General features: G+C 38.0%; 1 protein-coding gene across 1 annotated transcript in view; it reads left to right on the forward strand.

Annotated features, from left to right (window-relative positions):
* ADAMTS19 (ADAM metallopeptidase with thrombospondin type 1 motif 19) overlaps positions 1–16,073 on the forward strand; it is a 160,896-nt gene that overhangs the window by 121,490 nt on the left and 23,333 nt on the right. The window contains exons 17-21 of the mRNA XM_086629295.1: positions 6,422–6,579; positions 7,384–7,537; positions 10,434–10,569; positions 12,894–13,098; positions 15,005–15,157. Coding sequence (XP_086485421.1) covers positions 6,422–6,579; positions 7,384–7,537; positions 10,434–10,569; positions 12,894–13,098; positions 15,005–15,157 — 806 coding nt within the window. The remainder of the gene's footprint in view (positions 1–6,421; positions 6,580–7,383; positions 7,538–10,433; positions 10,570–12,893; positions 13,099–15,004; positions 15,158–16,073) is intronic.

Here is a 16,073-nt window from a genome sequence, read left to right on the forward strand (position 1 = left end):
AGAAATGTTTTACCTGAGTGTTCTCAGTACTTCAGTTGAGAGAATGTTGAAGATGGTGAATATTAATTAGTGTAAGACATCAGTGGGTGACTCTTGGTTTATCAGGAGGTCTGTACCTGCGCTGTTAAGATATCACAGGAGATTTTAGAGATCTGGATTGTTTCATTGTTCCCCAATGAACCATACACATGAATATGTAAGAATGTCAAATCGATAACTGACATTTCAGTGACATTTTCTAAATTTTCCAAGCTTTTTTTCCCTATGTGTCTACTATGTTAACATACGTGGACAACTGAAACACTATTATTTTTGATTTTTTAAATAAAGCAAAAATAAATAAATGTTGGACTTGTATTTAGGAAATTAATTCCTTTTGATGAGTGGCAAATTGATTCATCCCTTACCTTGCAAAAGGCAAAAAGAATGTAATGCTTTTCACGGCCATGAAATAATGTCAGTCATGCTGCTTATTTTTGAAAGGTGCTAATTAGCACATAATCGACTCTTAATTGCTTGTCACTTTGATTTTACTTTTCTTAATTTTGCTAATGTCAGTCTGAATGAGGATCAGCCAGTGTTTCATTGCAATATTTTTTTGTTAAGCCTTTATGGGAAAGCAGGAACAGGTCTGTTAAACAGTATTTTGAATTAAAACCTGTGTTGTTGCACCTTTTTTTTTTTTTACTAGTGGAAGGTATTTAAACTTTCTTCACTTATAGGAGGTTTATTCTGAAAGCATACAAATTTGAATTGAAAAGGAGTAACTTTTTAAATAAGAGAAACATAATGAAAGTTTTGGGGAGAAGGCATAAATCTTTCATCTTAGAAACAGTATTCAAAATACTGTGTTTAAAAATGTGAAATATAATACAGATTAAATTCTCTTGTGTTTCTGATTTGTTTTCTATCTTACAGTTCTGTATGCTGATTTTATGTTCCATAGTACTTCGCTCTCTGCATTTCTGTGCTTGAAATGAATCAATATAGGCCAACACTATTTTTGTTTTGCTAATTCTCATATACACATTTGAGGATTAATATAGCTCATTATACAATTAGAAATTGTATAATTAGAGATACATTTGTAAACACAATTTAATCCAGTGTACACGAAGAGCTGTGGCTTACAAAGTGGAAGGTAATTCAACCTGAGGGAAGATTTGATCTCCATTGTACAGCACAGGTCTAATACAGAGGGAGTCAAAATGAAATGCCCTTGTCTGGCTTTACTTGGTGGTCAGAAAGCAGAGTCACAGCTTAACATCAGTAGCATCATTGGATGATTGTGCTGTTGAAGCAAATCTTAGAGTTCTACCTGAACACTTCAGATATCTTCTTTATCTGAGGTATATCAACATACACCACAGTAACAGGAGCTCTGGCATCCTAGGAGAAAAAATAGGGTATAACTCGCAACTGCACTTCCTGAATCGATTAATCTGTCGAGGTCTGTCCTGTCTCTTCTCTGTAGGGAGGTAGAAGCAGTCATATAGCCAAGCATTAGGTATTCTTCCCTCCTGAAGTTATGTGAGAAAATGCGTAAGAGATTGTGATTCTTATTTCATCAGTAGACTATTTAGGAATAGGATTTATTTGTAGCAGTATAGAGGGGAGGGAGTGTTTATTTAATTTGATAATACTTCCTAAAGCATAAGCTTATTAATATTGTGAGAAAGAATTTTGATATTATTTTTAAAGAATAAACTAGCAGTGATAACTCTGCCTGGTTTTAACTGTATTGACATGAGACTTGGTTCATTGTCAGTTACTTTAAAAAAATTATTGTAAGAACAGATATAAAAAAGTTGTTTCAAGCATTATCTAGATTCCTGTGGTCTAAGATAATGGCTTTTCTGACGCTAAATTTTCATTTATATTTGACAGGTGTTAAAGGTTTTTTCAAAAAAAGTTCTTAATGTAGGATACAAAAAGGAAGATTACAGTACTTTTGTATAAGAGATACACCAGGCATTGACATCAGAGAGCTCATTTGTATGATACTTGTATAATGGCATGACAGGTCCAGGCCTCATAACGAATTAGTAAGATTGGTTAATGGTATATAACTATACAAATGACTTACAATCTAAACCCTGAAATTTTTCTTTGCTTATTGGAAATGAGAGAAGTTATGTATTTTCAGCTGAATTAAAGGAGTGGAGTAGTTGTATCATTATTCTCAAATATGCGATCAAGCTGCTTCAGGGATATAGACCCTCTGGACCCGCAGCTTCTGCATGACATTGTAATTGCAGGTTCTCTTGTAGGTATCAAGTCCATAGGTGTGTTATGTTCCGTCTGATTTTCTTTATGAAATACGTTTCCTAGTGAAAAAAAAAGGCATGTGGGATCACATTTTTGGGGAGCAGGGTGTGGGAAAGCAGATGAGATCTGACAAATAATAGAAAATTTTGAAGCCCTCATTTCTGACAATGATAATAGTTTTAAAATACCTTGAACCAAATCCTTAAACTGTGTAATTTCTAATTTCAAGGGAAGCCAGTTGAGGGCCTGATCCCATATTAGAGACCAGAGACCACTGAGACTAAATGTGTTTTCCTTTCACTTTTAGAGGGTCATAGAAGATGGTTAATAAGTAACACCTTTTGAAACCATTTTACATCAAAAGGAAACAAATGCCCCCTATATAAAAGAAGATGGATTGACTTCACAGAGCTGTCTTTGAAAGACAGTGGTGAACAGGTTGGGAGCATATGGGTAAAAATTAGAGGCCAAGCCAACAAAGGAAACATCATGGCTAGTGTTTACTACAGACTGCCCAACTAAGGAGAGCCTACTAACGAAGCATTCTTACCTCGGCTACAGGAAGCATCACACTTGCAGGCTCTGTTACTGCTTGGGGACTTCAATAACCCAACATCTGCTGGAAAAATAGCACAGCAAGCTATAAACAGTCCAAGAGACTCTTACAGAACATCAAGGAGAATTTCTGAATCCAGGTTATAGACAGCCCAACCAGAGAAATATTGTTGGTTGCTTACCAACATAGATGAACTATTTAAAGAGGTCAAGATTGATGGCAGCCTGAGCTGCAGTGATCATTCTCTGGTAGAACTCACAATCTTGAGGGGCATGGGCCAGGTGAAGACAAAAGCCTGAATGTTAGGAGAGCGAAGTTCAGTTGTTTGAGGAATTAGTGGATGGGACCCACTGCGAAACTGCCCTCAGGGATAAAGAAGCAGGACAGAGCTGGCTGCTCTTTAAGGACCTTTTTCCTAGATTGCAAGAGCTCTCAATTCCCATGTGTAAGAAATCGGCAAGGAAGGCAGGAGACCAGCATGGCTGGGTAGAGACCTCCGAGTCAAACTAAAGTGTAAGAAGGAAATGCTTAGGCAGTGGGACCAGGGACATATATCCTGGGAAGAATATCAGGATGCTGCTCAGATGCGTAGGGATGGGATCAGGAAAGCTAGAGCACAGTTTGAGCTGAATGTGGCAAGGAATGTGAAGAATAATAAGGACTTCTACAGGTATGTTGGTCAGAAGAAGAAGATTAGAGAAAATACATACACACACACAAACGCACACCCTGATAAATGAGACACGAGAAGTAATGACAGTGCACATGGAGAAGGCTGAGGTACTCAACAGTTTTTTGTCTCAATGGTAAACACTCCTCCCAGATCTCTCAAGTGCCTGGATGTCAAGGCAGTGACTGATGGAATGAAGTCCCTCCCATCATAGATCAGGTTCAAGACCACCTGAGGAACCTGAACATACAGAAATATACGGAACTCAATGAGATGCATCCCAGAGTCCTGAGGGAACTGGCTGATGTACTTGCCAAGTCACTCTCAAGCACGTTTGAAAAGTCATGTCAGTCAGGTAAAGTCCCCAATGACTGGAGAAAAGGGAATATTGCACCATTTTTGAAAAGGGTAATAAGGAGGACCTTGGGAACTACTGACCAGACAGTTGAAATTTTCATAAAGTTACTGAAATCTCAAGTCTTAACGTTCATAAGATGTCTTGAAGGGAACACACGATAACCTGAAGGGAAGTGAAACAATTACTTCCTTGACAAATGATACCAGTGAAGGTACTCTTATTTAGAATTTAATTTCAGATATTTTGTGTATTTTCTTGAGAAAAATAAGTGTCAGTCATAATGGCATGGTTTTGGTACTTTTCTGTAGAGTATGACTAAGTTTTGCACACACCAAAAGGCAAAATTCGCAATTCACAGAGGTGTCAACATCTCTCTTTATTTTAGGACAAATACCTTTTTTCTTAATCTCTCTGTAAAGTGTGGCAATTTAAACTTAACCAAAAAATTCAAAGTTAATACAGTGGTGTTTTTCCCATAGAAAACAATAAAAGGATTAGTACCTTTCGATGTACCAAGTGAAAGACCAGGATTGGGGCACTAGTGCTCCCCACTGAGTACTGGGAGATGCAAGAGCTGAACTGTGAAATGTTGTGTTTCTATGGCTGTGTAGCCTCTCACACCTCATTAAAATTGGAAGAGTGTATATCCATGCTACAGTAATTAAAAAATACATTGCACTTAATTATCATTGTGATGATGGCCATTTTGTGCTCTGCAGAGATACACTTTAATTAGCTCCCTTGTTTTAGCACTGAAATTTGGGTCTTGATTACAGTTGCAGTAGGTTTTCCCAGTCCGAGTTTTCTTTGTTTGTCTTCTTAGTTGTAGATGTATTGCTCGATTTGTTTTATAGCCTGAGAGAGGACACACTTCTGTGCTGAATATTCTTCCTGTATTGCATTACTTTGTACAGGAAGTCCTCCTTATCAAAAGCTAAGGAGAGTGGGAGTATGTGTGTGGTGTGGAATAAAACTCAGTGAACTTGCTCGCAATGTGAGGTGTGAACAGGGTCAAGAACAGAAGCTGGACTGCCTGAATCCAAGCCTAAACTTTAGGCTTGAGGATACCCTTTCTTACTTCATCTAACCCCAGTGGCTCAAATGGGGAATTTGAGAGCAGAAAATGCAAGATCTGGCATATTTCTGTATTCTGGGGCTGGGTTCCAGTCCCCTTCACTTGTCTGCGTGCTGTGGCACACGTGTTCGTTTTAAAGACAAGACAAAATGATGCAAGGCCAGCTGCTCTCCAGGGAGAGGATGCTGCTTTGTCTGAGCAGTATGACCTGACTGGACCTCAGCACTTTGGAGTACGTGTGTTTTGTTTCTCCACTGGGAAGAGGATTGGCCTCTTTAGTTTAAACACTAAATAAAACTTAATTACCATTAATAATAGAATGTTTAAACCTAAAATACCAATTTTTAAATCTTGTAAAATCACTGGTTATTTTTAGTAAAGAGCTGTTCTACAGCATTAATGGATTTTATAGTCTTAATATTTATTACACAGCGCTGCAGTGGTACACATCAGTGGTGTCTTACGCAATTGTATTTCTGCCAGTCCGTCAACCTGTTGCCATGTTTCTCATAGAAACAGAACATAACAGTATAAATATGAATAGGAGAGAAGATGATTACAGGATTGACTCACATTAACTTACAACTTTAAAAAAGAAATTTTGGACAAGGCTTAAACTGTTGAAGTTCTCTCACAACAGTCTGATGCCAAACATGCAATTTCAATGAAGAGGAATGTGTAAAACTTCTTGTCCAGAAGGTGACTTCAAGTATATTCTACTTCACATGATTATTCAGACCTGATCTGATCAAATTAAATAAAGTAAAACAAAATTACAAGTCCTTTACAGAAGAAGTTCAGTTTACTATAGAAAACAAATGTAAAATCCTATATTCTCAATATATGAAATATATCTTACCTGTCTTGATGATGCTTTTGAGTATAAATTAGGCCAACAAGAGGAATGATTCAGCCAAAAAGAATAAGCTTTTCCTATTTGTAAGAAGCATCAAATTATGTAGTGAAAGTGTATAAAGTTAAGTCTTTAGGTAGGATGACAGTTGTATTGTCACATTCTAAGGTGGATAAAAAGGCAAATGTAGTTATTGGAGGGGGAAGAATTCCGAACTAGAATTTTTTTTAAGTTTTAACCTAATTCCACAAACCTTGAGGAGTATCTTGTGAAAATGTTGTTTCCCATGCCTTTTCAGATCATAGAAGTGACCACCCCAGGAACAGAGAATGGTTGCCTTTGCCTTAAATCAATTCAGTGATCAAATTATGAATTATGCTGGAACCTGTCAGTCTCTTCAGGCATTAAAACACTGATGTTAACCTTAAGTAATGTTAAACACACATGGTTTTGCCAAGCATTCCTTCCAGAAAGTGTTTCTGAAGCATGTTCCAATTGAAGTTCGTGTATAGTAAGATCCATAAATATCTTTGCAAACAGAGTTAGGTGATTTCACCTACCTGTTAAATTATCCAAACAGGAAAGAGGCCCAAATCACTACTGAACCTTTTATACTGGTCTTTTTTTCTTATATTTTGCAGCTCTTCGAGATGCTGGAAAACAGTCAATCAACAGTGACTGGAAGATAGAGCATTCAGGAACATTCAATATTGCCGGCACCACTGTCCATTATGTTCGGAGGGGTCTCTGGGAGAAAATATCAGCCAAAGGTCCCACAACATCACCTTTACATTTGCTGGTATGACAGTATGGATGAGGGTTTTTTACCTGACTACTATCATATAGATGGTAAATAATATTCTTTCCCAGGCTCCTGAAGATAATGAGATCTATGTAAGATATACCTGCTTTTATATATATACACCTGCTTATATCCCTAGATCTGTTAGCTCACTTCTAAAATGTGCATTTAAATCCAAGAATAATCTTTACATTTTTGAGGCAGGATGGAAGGTCTCAGCATTCCTACAAATGTCATAAGAAGCTGATGTGCAGCTTAAGGAGAGAGATTGAAATTGATATCAGATGTTTTTTGTCCTGGCTGACTATAGCACAGCATCACTATTTCAGGATTGCAATCATCGAGTTCTCCATGAAGAAGTAGAGTTTTAATGCATTTCAGTGTAGGGGAGAAAATGTTGGTAGCTAGTAGAAGGAAAGAGGGAGTGATGATGAGGAAGTACTTCAAATGCAAGAAATTGGCTAAAATAGTTTTAAATCTGATGCAGCTAGGAAAGACTTCCTCTGTTTAAGAGCAGTGAAATCACAGGACATAATCATCCTCAAGATTTCTGGTGATTTTTTTTTGCGTATTTCACATGAAGAGCTTTTCGACCTTTATGTTAATTAAAATAATTTTTTGCATGGTCTTGGTTTGGATACACTCATTAATTTCTTCTACAAATTCCATCAGAAGAGTTGAATGGCCATAGAGCATTAAGTCATTCTGTCATGCTTTTCAAGATAATGTCCTCACAGTTCCAACTTTGTCTTCCACAGTGTCTGTGTACATAGGTAGGTTTGCCTTCTCTGTATTTTGCAGGTGCTGCTCTTCCATGACCAGAGCTATGGTCTACACTATGAGTACACAATCCCACTGGATCCTCTTCCTGAGAATCAGAGCTCTAAAGTACCGGAGCCTCTTTTCATGTGGACTCATTCTGGCTGGGAGGACTGTGATGCTGTATGTGGAGGAGGTAAAATAAAAGTATAAAAACACACACACACATATATTGAAAATGTGTATGTATATACACAATACATATGTGTGTGCATATGATACGCATTTATAGGTATATACACTCTGTGTGTGTATATATATATCTCAGTTAAAACACATGTTGTATTAATATTTAAGACTCTGATGGTCAGTGTTGTACATTTAATACTAATATCCTCATTTTGGCCTGTATGATTCCATGCAATGGTGGACATACTTCAGTCTCATGCTTCCCAATTATATTAAAAGAATAGTGGTAAGTCTAGGAAAAGATTAAACCTCATTTAAGTAAGCAGAAAAAGATAGTCAAGTAGTGAAGGAACAAAATCTAGATTAACAAAGCAAATTCAGGACACAGTTTCCAAGAAGAAATACAAGTGCAGGAGCTAGAACAAGAATAGAAAGTTCATATGCATTCCACTCTGTATTTGAAACTATTGAAGATAAATGATCTGTAAAAGACATTTCAAACTACAGAAAAGCTGAACTCGTGTCTCAGATCAAATATGTACAGTTAGTAACATGAGTTGAGGATGATCCAGAAACATATGGAACAAATATTACAACAGCAGATATTAGTATGCTGATGTGGTATTTTTCCTATGTTTATGTTTATAAACCATAAAAAATGTGACTTTGGAAGAACAAAATATGATTGTGAAAACAAATATTGGAACACGAACAGTATTGCTGTAACAAAATCCTTTAAAACTACGGTTTAGAAGACGGTTATTCAAAAAGATAATTACACTGAAAAAATGTTTTGGAGTTTCTTTAATGAATGCAACATATAGAGATCTGTTCACACCTTGTGGAATTAGTCAGACTTACACTGTGAATACTATATTGATTTTTGATACGTGTCTTTCCTGCTTACGACCTTGACGGTCATGGTTGATCTGATCAGCAGTTCTGAAAACTGCTGTGCACCTTGTGATTGAATAAGAAGGCCTGGAAACGCTTTACTTTCTCCTAACAGCAGCATAAGGAGCACAGTGTTCTAGCTCCTTTGACTCTGTGAACAATCCTGGTGTCATGACAGATTACTGTAGTTTCCATAAACATGCTTTTTGTGGTTTGGTAAGAAAGCTTCTTTCCTGAAGGTATTTTGTGCGTGGTGCTAGTAGCATCCTCTGTTTCTTGGTTGTGCGTTCCTATTCACTTGGAATATTCCTGCTTTTTACAGTTTCCTGAAATATTTTTAGAATAATTTTAATGCTACCACAATCTCTCATTATTGCCCCAAATATTTCTAAAGTTACCTATCATCTGGAGAAGTCTTAAAATGCAGTATAACAGTAATTTATTCTATGTTAATGCTTAAATAAATATTTAAGTGCTTTACTGTAATGTTTATTTATCAAATTTTTCTGTTGTAACTGGCCTTCATTTTATGTTATTGTCTAAAATAGCTGAGTTAATACAAAGTTCCATAAAAGAGATTTTTGCTGCAAATATTCTGAAATACAAGTGAAAGATTTTTCTTACTTCAGACAAAACCTTTTAAACTGTTCTTTTAGTTCTTGGCTTAAATATGAAACAATAATGAAATTAAAATGCTGCAGCTTGAACCCTATGTAAATGTTTTTGTTTCGATTTTTAACAAATATTTTGAGGAATCTGATTAAAGAATATAGCAATTATCGGTAGTTTTGCTTAAATGTTGAAGTGTGCGTCAGGATGAAACTATTCATGAAGCGTGTGGTTTTGTGCATATTTGTATGTGTAACTGGTCTGTGACCTCCTGTGTTGCAGAACAGCTTTCTCTGTGTGGGAAAGAATATGAATACACAGATGTATATGTAAATGCCGGAAGAATTGTCAAACATTTCAAAGGCCGTATATGATAGATTAGCTGCATGTGCTCTCACGTACACAAGCACCATGTAAAACCTCAGCTGTGGTCACACACATAATGCGCATTTATAGCTGAACTGCTCCGTCCACAGGCACGTTTCCGACCGCTGTTGAACGCTGCGTGCTTAAGTCTGCCCAGCTCCTGCACGCACCCTCTTCGTCAGTAAACTTCCAGAGAGAGTGTTAAATCGTAACCATAGGAACAAAGAGTTATGAACCGATTTTCTACTAATCGAGGCCTGTAATTCGAAGATTGCTAGTTTTCTGAAAATTCGTCTCCAGTTGAATTACAAGTTATTGCTTGCAGTAGGTGTTACGTTAAATTCTGATTTCTAATGCTCCCAGCTTCACGAGACACCAGGCTCCCACCCACGCGTCAGGGCAAGGTTTTTGTACAAAGCATGCACGAGGTCTCTGCAGGCAGGACCCAGCTTCCTAAATGATTACCCTACAGGTCAGATCAGTCGTGTGGCCTCTTCAGTTCACGGGGAATAGCGCAGGCTCCTTACTGGAGGCTGCGTGTGCTGATTGCCTTGAGCTGAATGCTGGCCACACCTGCCAGCGCACTGCTAAACCAGGCAGAACTACTAAGCTCAAGTAAGACGGAGAAGCAGGACTTGACGTTCTTTTCCGTATTCTGTGTATTAATGATCAACCATACTTTTCTGTATTATTTTTCTGCAAGCTTTTCTCAATGCTGGGGTCTCAGTGGTTGAGAAAGAAACAATAATTCCAGTAAGATTAACGGTTTGGCCTATGACTAGTTACAGGAATAAAGCAGCAAATCTCTGTTGACAGTGGTGTGCAGATTGGATTAGAAAATCGCTTTGTTCCCTACAAACTTTAATATCTCTCTTAGGCTGCCTGCTAGCTTTGATTTTCTTGTACAGGTTTTACAGTTCTTTTAGCCAAACTGTATATGAAATAGCTGTATCTGATAAAGACACTAGGTCCTTCCTTTTTTAACAAAGTTGCATATTCCTGGTTTCCCACATACCTGCTTTATTTTTTACTAGGTGAAAGAAAGACAACAGTCTCTTGCACGAAGATTATGAACAAGAATATCAGTCTTGTGGACAACAAGAAGTGCAAGTATTTAACACAACCTGAACCACAGATCCGCAAGTGCAATGAGCAGCCATGCCAGACCAGGTAATGGTGATTTGCTTAAATTAGACTGTAGTATCTAGATGTAAAAACCTTACGAGCTAAGAGAGGTGACTGCCTCTGGCAATGAATGTCCAGTAAATACATACATCCAAAAGGTTATAATGCAAAATGCAGGGAAAACAGAAACACTGGCTGTTGTTTCTCCTGAGTTTTAATGAACAAGAGCCCTTAAGCACCATGCCTAAATCAGTTCTTATTCGGTAAAGCAGCTTATTACTTTCCTCATGAAGTGTTCTCACAGACTGATGTGTACTATGAAATTGGAATTTAAATGCTGTTTATATAAAGATGGACTTAATCCCATGCTTTTAATTAATAATATATTTTAGGTTTTTGTTCAATCAAGGCTTCGCTCCTTTAAAAGCTCTTGGTAGGCTCTGAGTGCACTAAGTAGTAACTAAACAAACAAATAAATAAATAAATCACGGTTAAACGGGTTTTCTACATTGATGCAAGTTGAAGTATAGAAAGCCTTCCCCTCGCTCCTTTCTCCCTCTCCCCCATCCCTTTGTATGTGCATCAGTAGGCAGAACTGGACTCTGATGGTAGAATGATGGAAGAAACAGGAGGAGCTTTTTTTCTCTGAATTTCACCCCAGGAGGCAGCTGCAGCATGCAGCCTGTGCCCTGCAAAGCCAATCCCATTTGGTGTCCCCTCAGCCAAGCTGGCAGCCTAGTCCTGGCACTGGCTGTCCAGGCTGACACAGTGACCCATTTCAGAGTTTGCCATCCTGTTTCCATGTGGCAGCTAGGAATTAAGACTAAGAAATTCCCCTCATTTGGTTAAAGGGCCTGCCACCTTTTTCAAGGGAGGAGAGAGCAGCTAGGAATAGCTGGCTAGCATCCCCAGGAGTAAGTACTGGGATAGGTCTACTGCAGCCATCTGGAGGAAAGGTAGATGGTATTTAAAAAAAAAACAATGCAAAGTAAATAAAATGCAAATACTGTTGAAAAAAGTATGTAAAATGAACCAGAAGACATAGCTTTCTTGGAAAGGATGAAATACTGAAATTGATAAAATGCAAGGTATGATACATTTTAAGTAAGACCAAACCACTGAGGTTTGGACTTCCCCAGACTAGGGCATTACACTTTTGAGAGACTATTTGTATTTCATTATATACATACTTGAGCAGATCTTTATTTTATTTTATTAACGTCACTGTGCTCTTAATGGATAGAAATGGAATAGTCTGATCTTCTTTTGAGGCATTGTCAACTATAAATTTTCAAAGTTCTGTACTTTATCCAGTTTATTAAATGAAATATTTTAAGTGTTGCTTATTGCTACTCAGAGATGCTGTGCTGAGAAATGCAGAAAGGTATCATGACCCTTAACATATATCCAGTTTTTAATACAGTGTGGTGATTATCACAGAACAAATATTGTTAGCTTTCAACAGAAATGCAACTAAAGCATACGTTTGCATAACTAGTTGTTTGTTATTGGCACTTGAAGAAGTATCTTAAACTCTATTGCATTATCTTAACAGGCTGTGATTTGTAAATTGAGTCTCTGGACTGATAATGAAGAAACCTTAGTTAAATATTTTATGTTCTTACAACAAATGTGTGACAGAAGGTTGGAACAGATTTGTTAAATCTCAGTTTCCTAAAAACTCTCCCTTGCAATCCAAGTCTCCTGGGATACTCTTGGGTACTGCATCAGTGGCAGAGCTGTTTGATTTTTAAGGGCATATGGCCATAGTCTGGAGCTACAGAACATTCAGGGAAAATTATGTTCCAGAACAATTGCTCTTCAGGTGCGTGGGCTCTGCCAAGGTGCATCAGCCTTTCTTGCTGCTGTGATATAAACCACGCAAGCTGAGTTAGAACTGACCCTGAGGAACACAAAGCAGTCTGAGCTTTTATACTTCCTCCAGAGCGATGAGTCTTTCACACAGGAGTGATTCTGTCTTGCAAGTGAGTATTTTCAAAGGATGCTGGACTTCACGTGCATGGCATGCACTGGACATATAGACAGTCATACAGAGAATAATAGACAGGTTGGTCAGTGATCTGTCATCATTAAAATATGTGTGTATTTTGAAGCTTTTCTAGTTGAAATTATAATGAGAGGAGAGCACTCTGAAAACATAGGGACAATGGGCTGGGGAATGAAATGATACGAACATTAACACTTGTTGGATTAATAAGTAGTCCATTAACAAAGTGAGATTAAAAGGAGGCAGAAAATACACAGGTATGTCTTGGGTGCATGTACTGATAAGCAAGAGAGTAAGATGATGTGATGGTCCTTTTCCCTTCCTAATTTCTTGTCACCGCATTGCCTATATTTCTTTGCAGATGGATGATGACAGAATGGACACCATGTTCAAGGACTTGTGGAAAAGGGACCCAGAACAGACAAGTAGCCTGCACACAGCAGCTCAGAAACGGGACCCTGATCAGAGCTAGGGAGAGGGATTGCCTTGGGCCAAAGCCTGCTTCTGCACAGCGCTGTGAAGGCCAGGACTGCATGACTGTGTGGGAAGCGGGAGTCTGGTCTGAGGTGCTGCATTTATTTGTATAAATAGTCCATAGTGATTACGCCTTACTATTTTCTGGGCATCTGACTTTTTCAGCGGCAAGTGACACAGCTCAGCCTAATGATTTTGATGGTCCTCATGCAATGATTTGGCAAAGGGATCAGGGACTAGGTAAACCAGTGGTGTAGAACTACTGCATTTTACCTAGTTCATATCCTGGAACAGTTTCTTTTCACCACTGGTCAAGCACATATAATCACATATGTCCTGACTGTACTGGTAGGTAACTAGGGTTAAATGGAATTAAGGCCGTCATTTATCAGCTGCTAGACCTTGGATTCAAAGTGGGAACACCTCTGACAGACTTTTCTATCAAGGGATGTTGATCAGCAGATGCTTGCTGCCATTCTGGTTCAGAGAGGCTATGAAGGGGGCTGCTTGCAAAGGACATTTCCTTCCCTTCCTCTCTCTTCTCATCTCTTTTTCTGAGAACAGCACAAGCGATGGGCAAAAGGGCCTATAAATAACACAATTTCACATATGTTGCATCCTGAAGCATTGCTGTAGAATGTAATTATTATTCAAAAAGCACCCCTTGACTCCCAAGCAAGAAAGAGCTAAGATCATAGAATCACAGAATCATAGAATGACATAGGCTGGAAGGGACCTCAGAGATCATCTAGTCCAACCTCCCTGTCATGGGCAGGGACGCCTCTCAACTAGATCAGGCTACTCAAGGCTCTGTCCAACTTGGCCTTGAACACCTCTAGGGAGGGAGCATCCACAACTTCTCTGGGCAATTTATTCCAAAGTCTTACCACCCTCGTACTGAAGAATTTCTTCCTAAGATCTAATCTAACTCTATTCTCCTTCAATTTAAACCCATTTCCCCTTGTCCTATCAGTATGTAGGGAATGTTTTCAAAAGATGTAGGGAATGTTTTCAAAAATGAAAAGCAGATGCTAAGGTAGAGAAGAAGTAAATAGCAGCAGTTCCTGGTTTGGTACACAGAGGTTTATAATGCAAGGGCTGGTTGTGAGAAGAATGGTATTCACTTGCAGAGGTGGGAGAAAGAAACCCAAATTGCGGAGTTAGTTTATTTTACTTGAGAGATGAGAAATAAGTGAGTATGTTTTTGTTGGAAGCAATAAATATATTTTGAAGAGTGAGGTGTTTCCCATGGCCATTCCTACTATCACCATTATATTGGAAACTAGCCACTAGTGCTTCCTGCAGTTATAATCAGCTTGGCAAAGGAGAATTTTGATCTGCAAGCAGTGGGATGATCAAAAGCAGTGATAATGTTTTGAGAAGGAAATGGCATAAGTTTTGGCAATGTAAGTGGGAATGGTGGAAAAAAACATAGATTAAGACCTTCTGTGCAGCTTGAAATGAGTTTTCACATGCTGTATATGCAGTGACTTTGAATTCAGTCAAATTCAGAATATTTACTTTTCCGTTTTAACTTTTTTCTCTCCCCAAAAAGATCTGTTATACACTAGCAGTGTTTTTCTGAAGTTGTTTCATATCTTATTCTCATGAATATTATTTAGATTTTCTTTCATTACATTTCCTTTCATTGGAAGAACAATTATTGCCTAATATTTTCAGTGTAACACTTTGCATTCACTTCATCATAACTTTTCAGATGTTTTCTTATCCAAAAGCCTGTTTTTTCCTTAGGCAAATAATTTTTGATCTAATTATATGTTTTTAGCTGAAAATGCAACAAATATCATTCTGCTCCGTAAGAAATTTTTGTTCATTTGTTAGTTTTTAACAAATCCAGTGTCTATACAATTGAAGATTGGAAGTCAGAAAATCACTGAAGTCTTGAAATATGTCAGCCTGGCAGAGGTCATTAGAAGAGGATAAAATGGGGTTAACTATGACTTTTGTAGAAACCTCAAAGACATCTTTTTCCAACAGTGCTCTGTAAAGTGTGGTAAGGGAGTACGGCATCGGACTGTGAGGTGCACCAATCCCCGCAAGAAATGTGTTTTGTCCACAAGGCCTAAAGAAGCAGAGGACTGTGAGGACTATTCCAAATGCTACGTCTGGAGAATGGGAGACTGGTCTAAGGTGAGCCATCCTTGATAATAGTGCCCCACGGCATAATACATTTTGCAAGCCGAGTTCTTTGTAAGAATTGCTTTTATCAGAACTGTAGGAGTCTACTAGCTGAGGAAACAATAAGGCTACAGAAAAAAAAAAACACAACCCAAAACATGTAGTCGCACTGAGATCACAGTATAAATAAAAATCAGAAATATGAAGAAAGCATGAGATGAATCTTCAATATCATGCAAATCTGATATAAATTTATTGTTGTCAGTAGGCAGGCAAACAACTCCAGAAACGGCAGCTCAATCCACCCTCACAGTTTGCACTTTTCATTCATTTGTGTTCGCACATTTTATTTGTGTTTCCAGTAAGTCACACCCTCTGGCCTTATAAGGAAGCACCTTTAGCCTATTAGATTTCCACGTAGACAATTTAATATCTAGGAAAAATCTACTACTGTCTATTCTGAACATTTGACGTAGCTGAACTGTCAGTACTTTGTTTCCTTGTCATATGGGTTTTAATTTCAGTGAGGTACATAAGCATAGGCCAAACTGTAACAGCAAATATTGGTTAGATCTGTGATAGAGTGTGTTACTAAACTGGAACCTTGAACATCTGATACAGTTTTGAATGTCTAAAATGTGCTGAAATACTGAAATTAAACCTTGTCAAAGTTTTTCCTTGCCATGTCACAGACCACGCTTTAGCAGAGAGATTGTAATATTTTTTTTCCCCCTTGCTTCTCTTCATAACTTTGCACACAACACTTTTACTTTCAGTGCCTAATATTATTGCAGCAGGTTTTAACTTGCTTGTATGGAGAAGTATTTAATGTATTTTTAGTTGTCTTTTATGTGATGTAACAGCTGGAAACAAGGACTAAAGCCAGCAGTGTATGACTAGCCAGCCTTCCAAGAAGTAACTGCAAGTA

Source organism: Tauraco erythrolophus, chromosome Z (assembly GCF_009769465.1).
Source record: "Tauraco erythrolophus isolate bTauEry1 chromosome Z, bTauEry1.pri, whole genome shotgun sequence".
NCBI classification, from domain to species: domain Eukaryota; kingdom Metazoa; phylum Chordata; class Aves; order Musophagiformes; family Musophagidae; genus Tauraco; species Tauraco erythrolophus.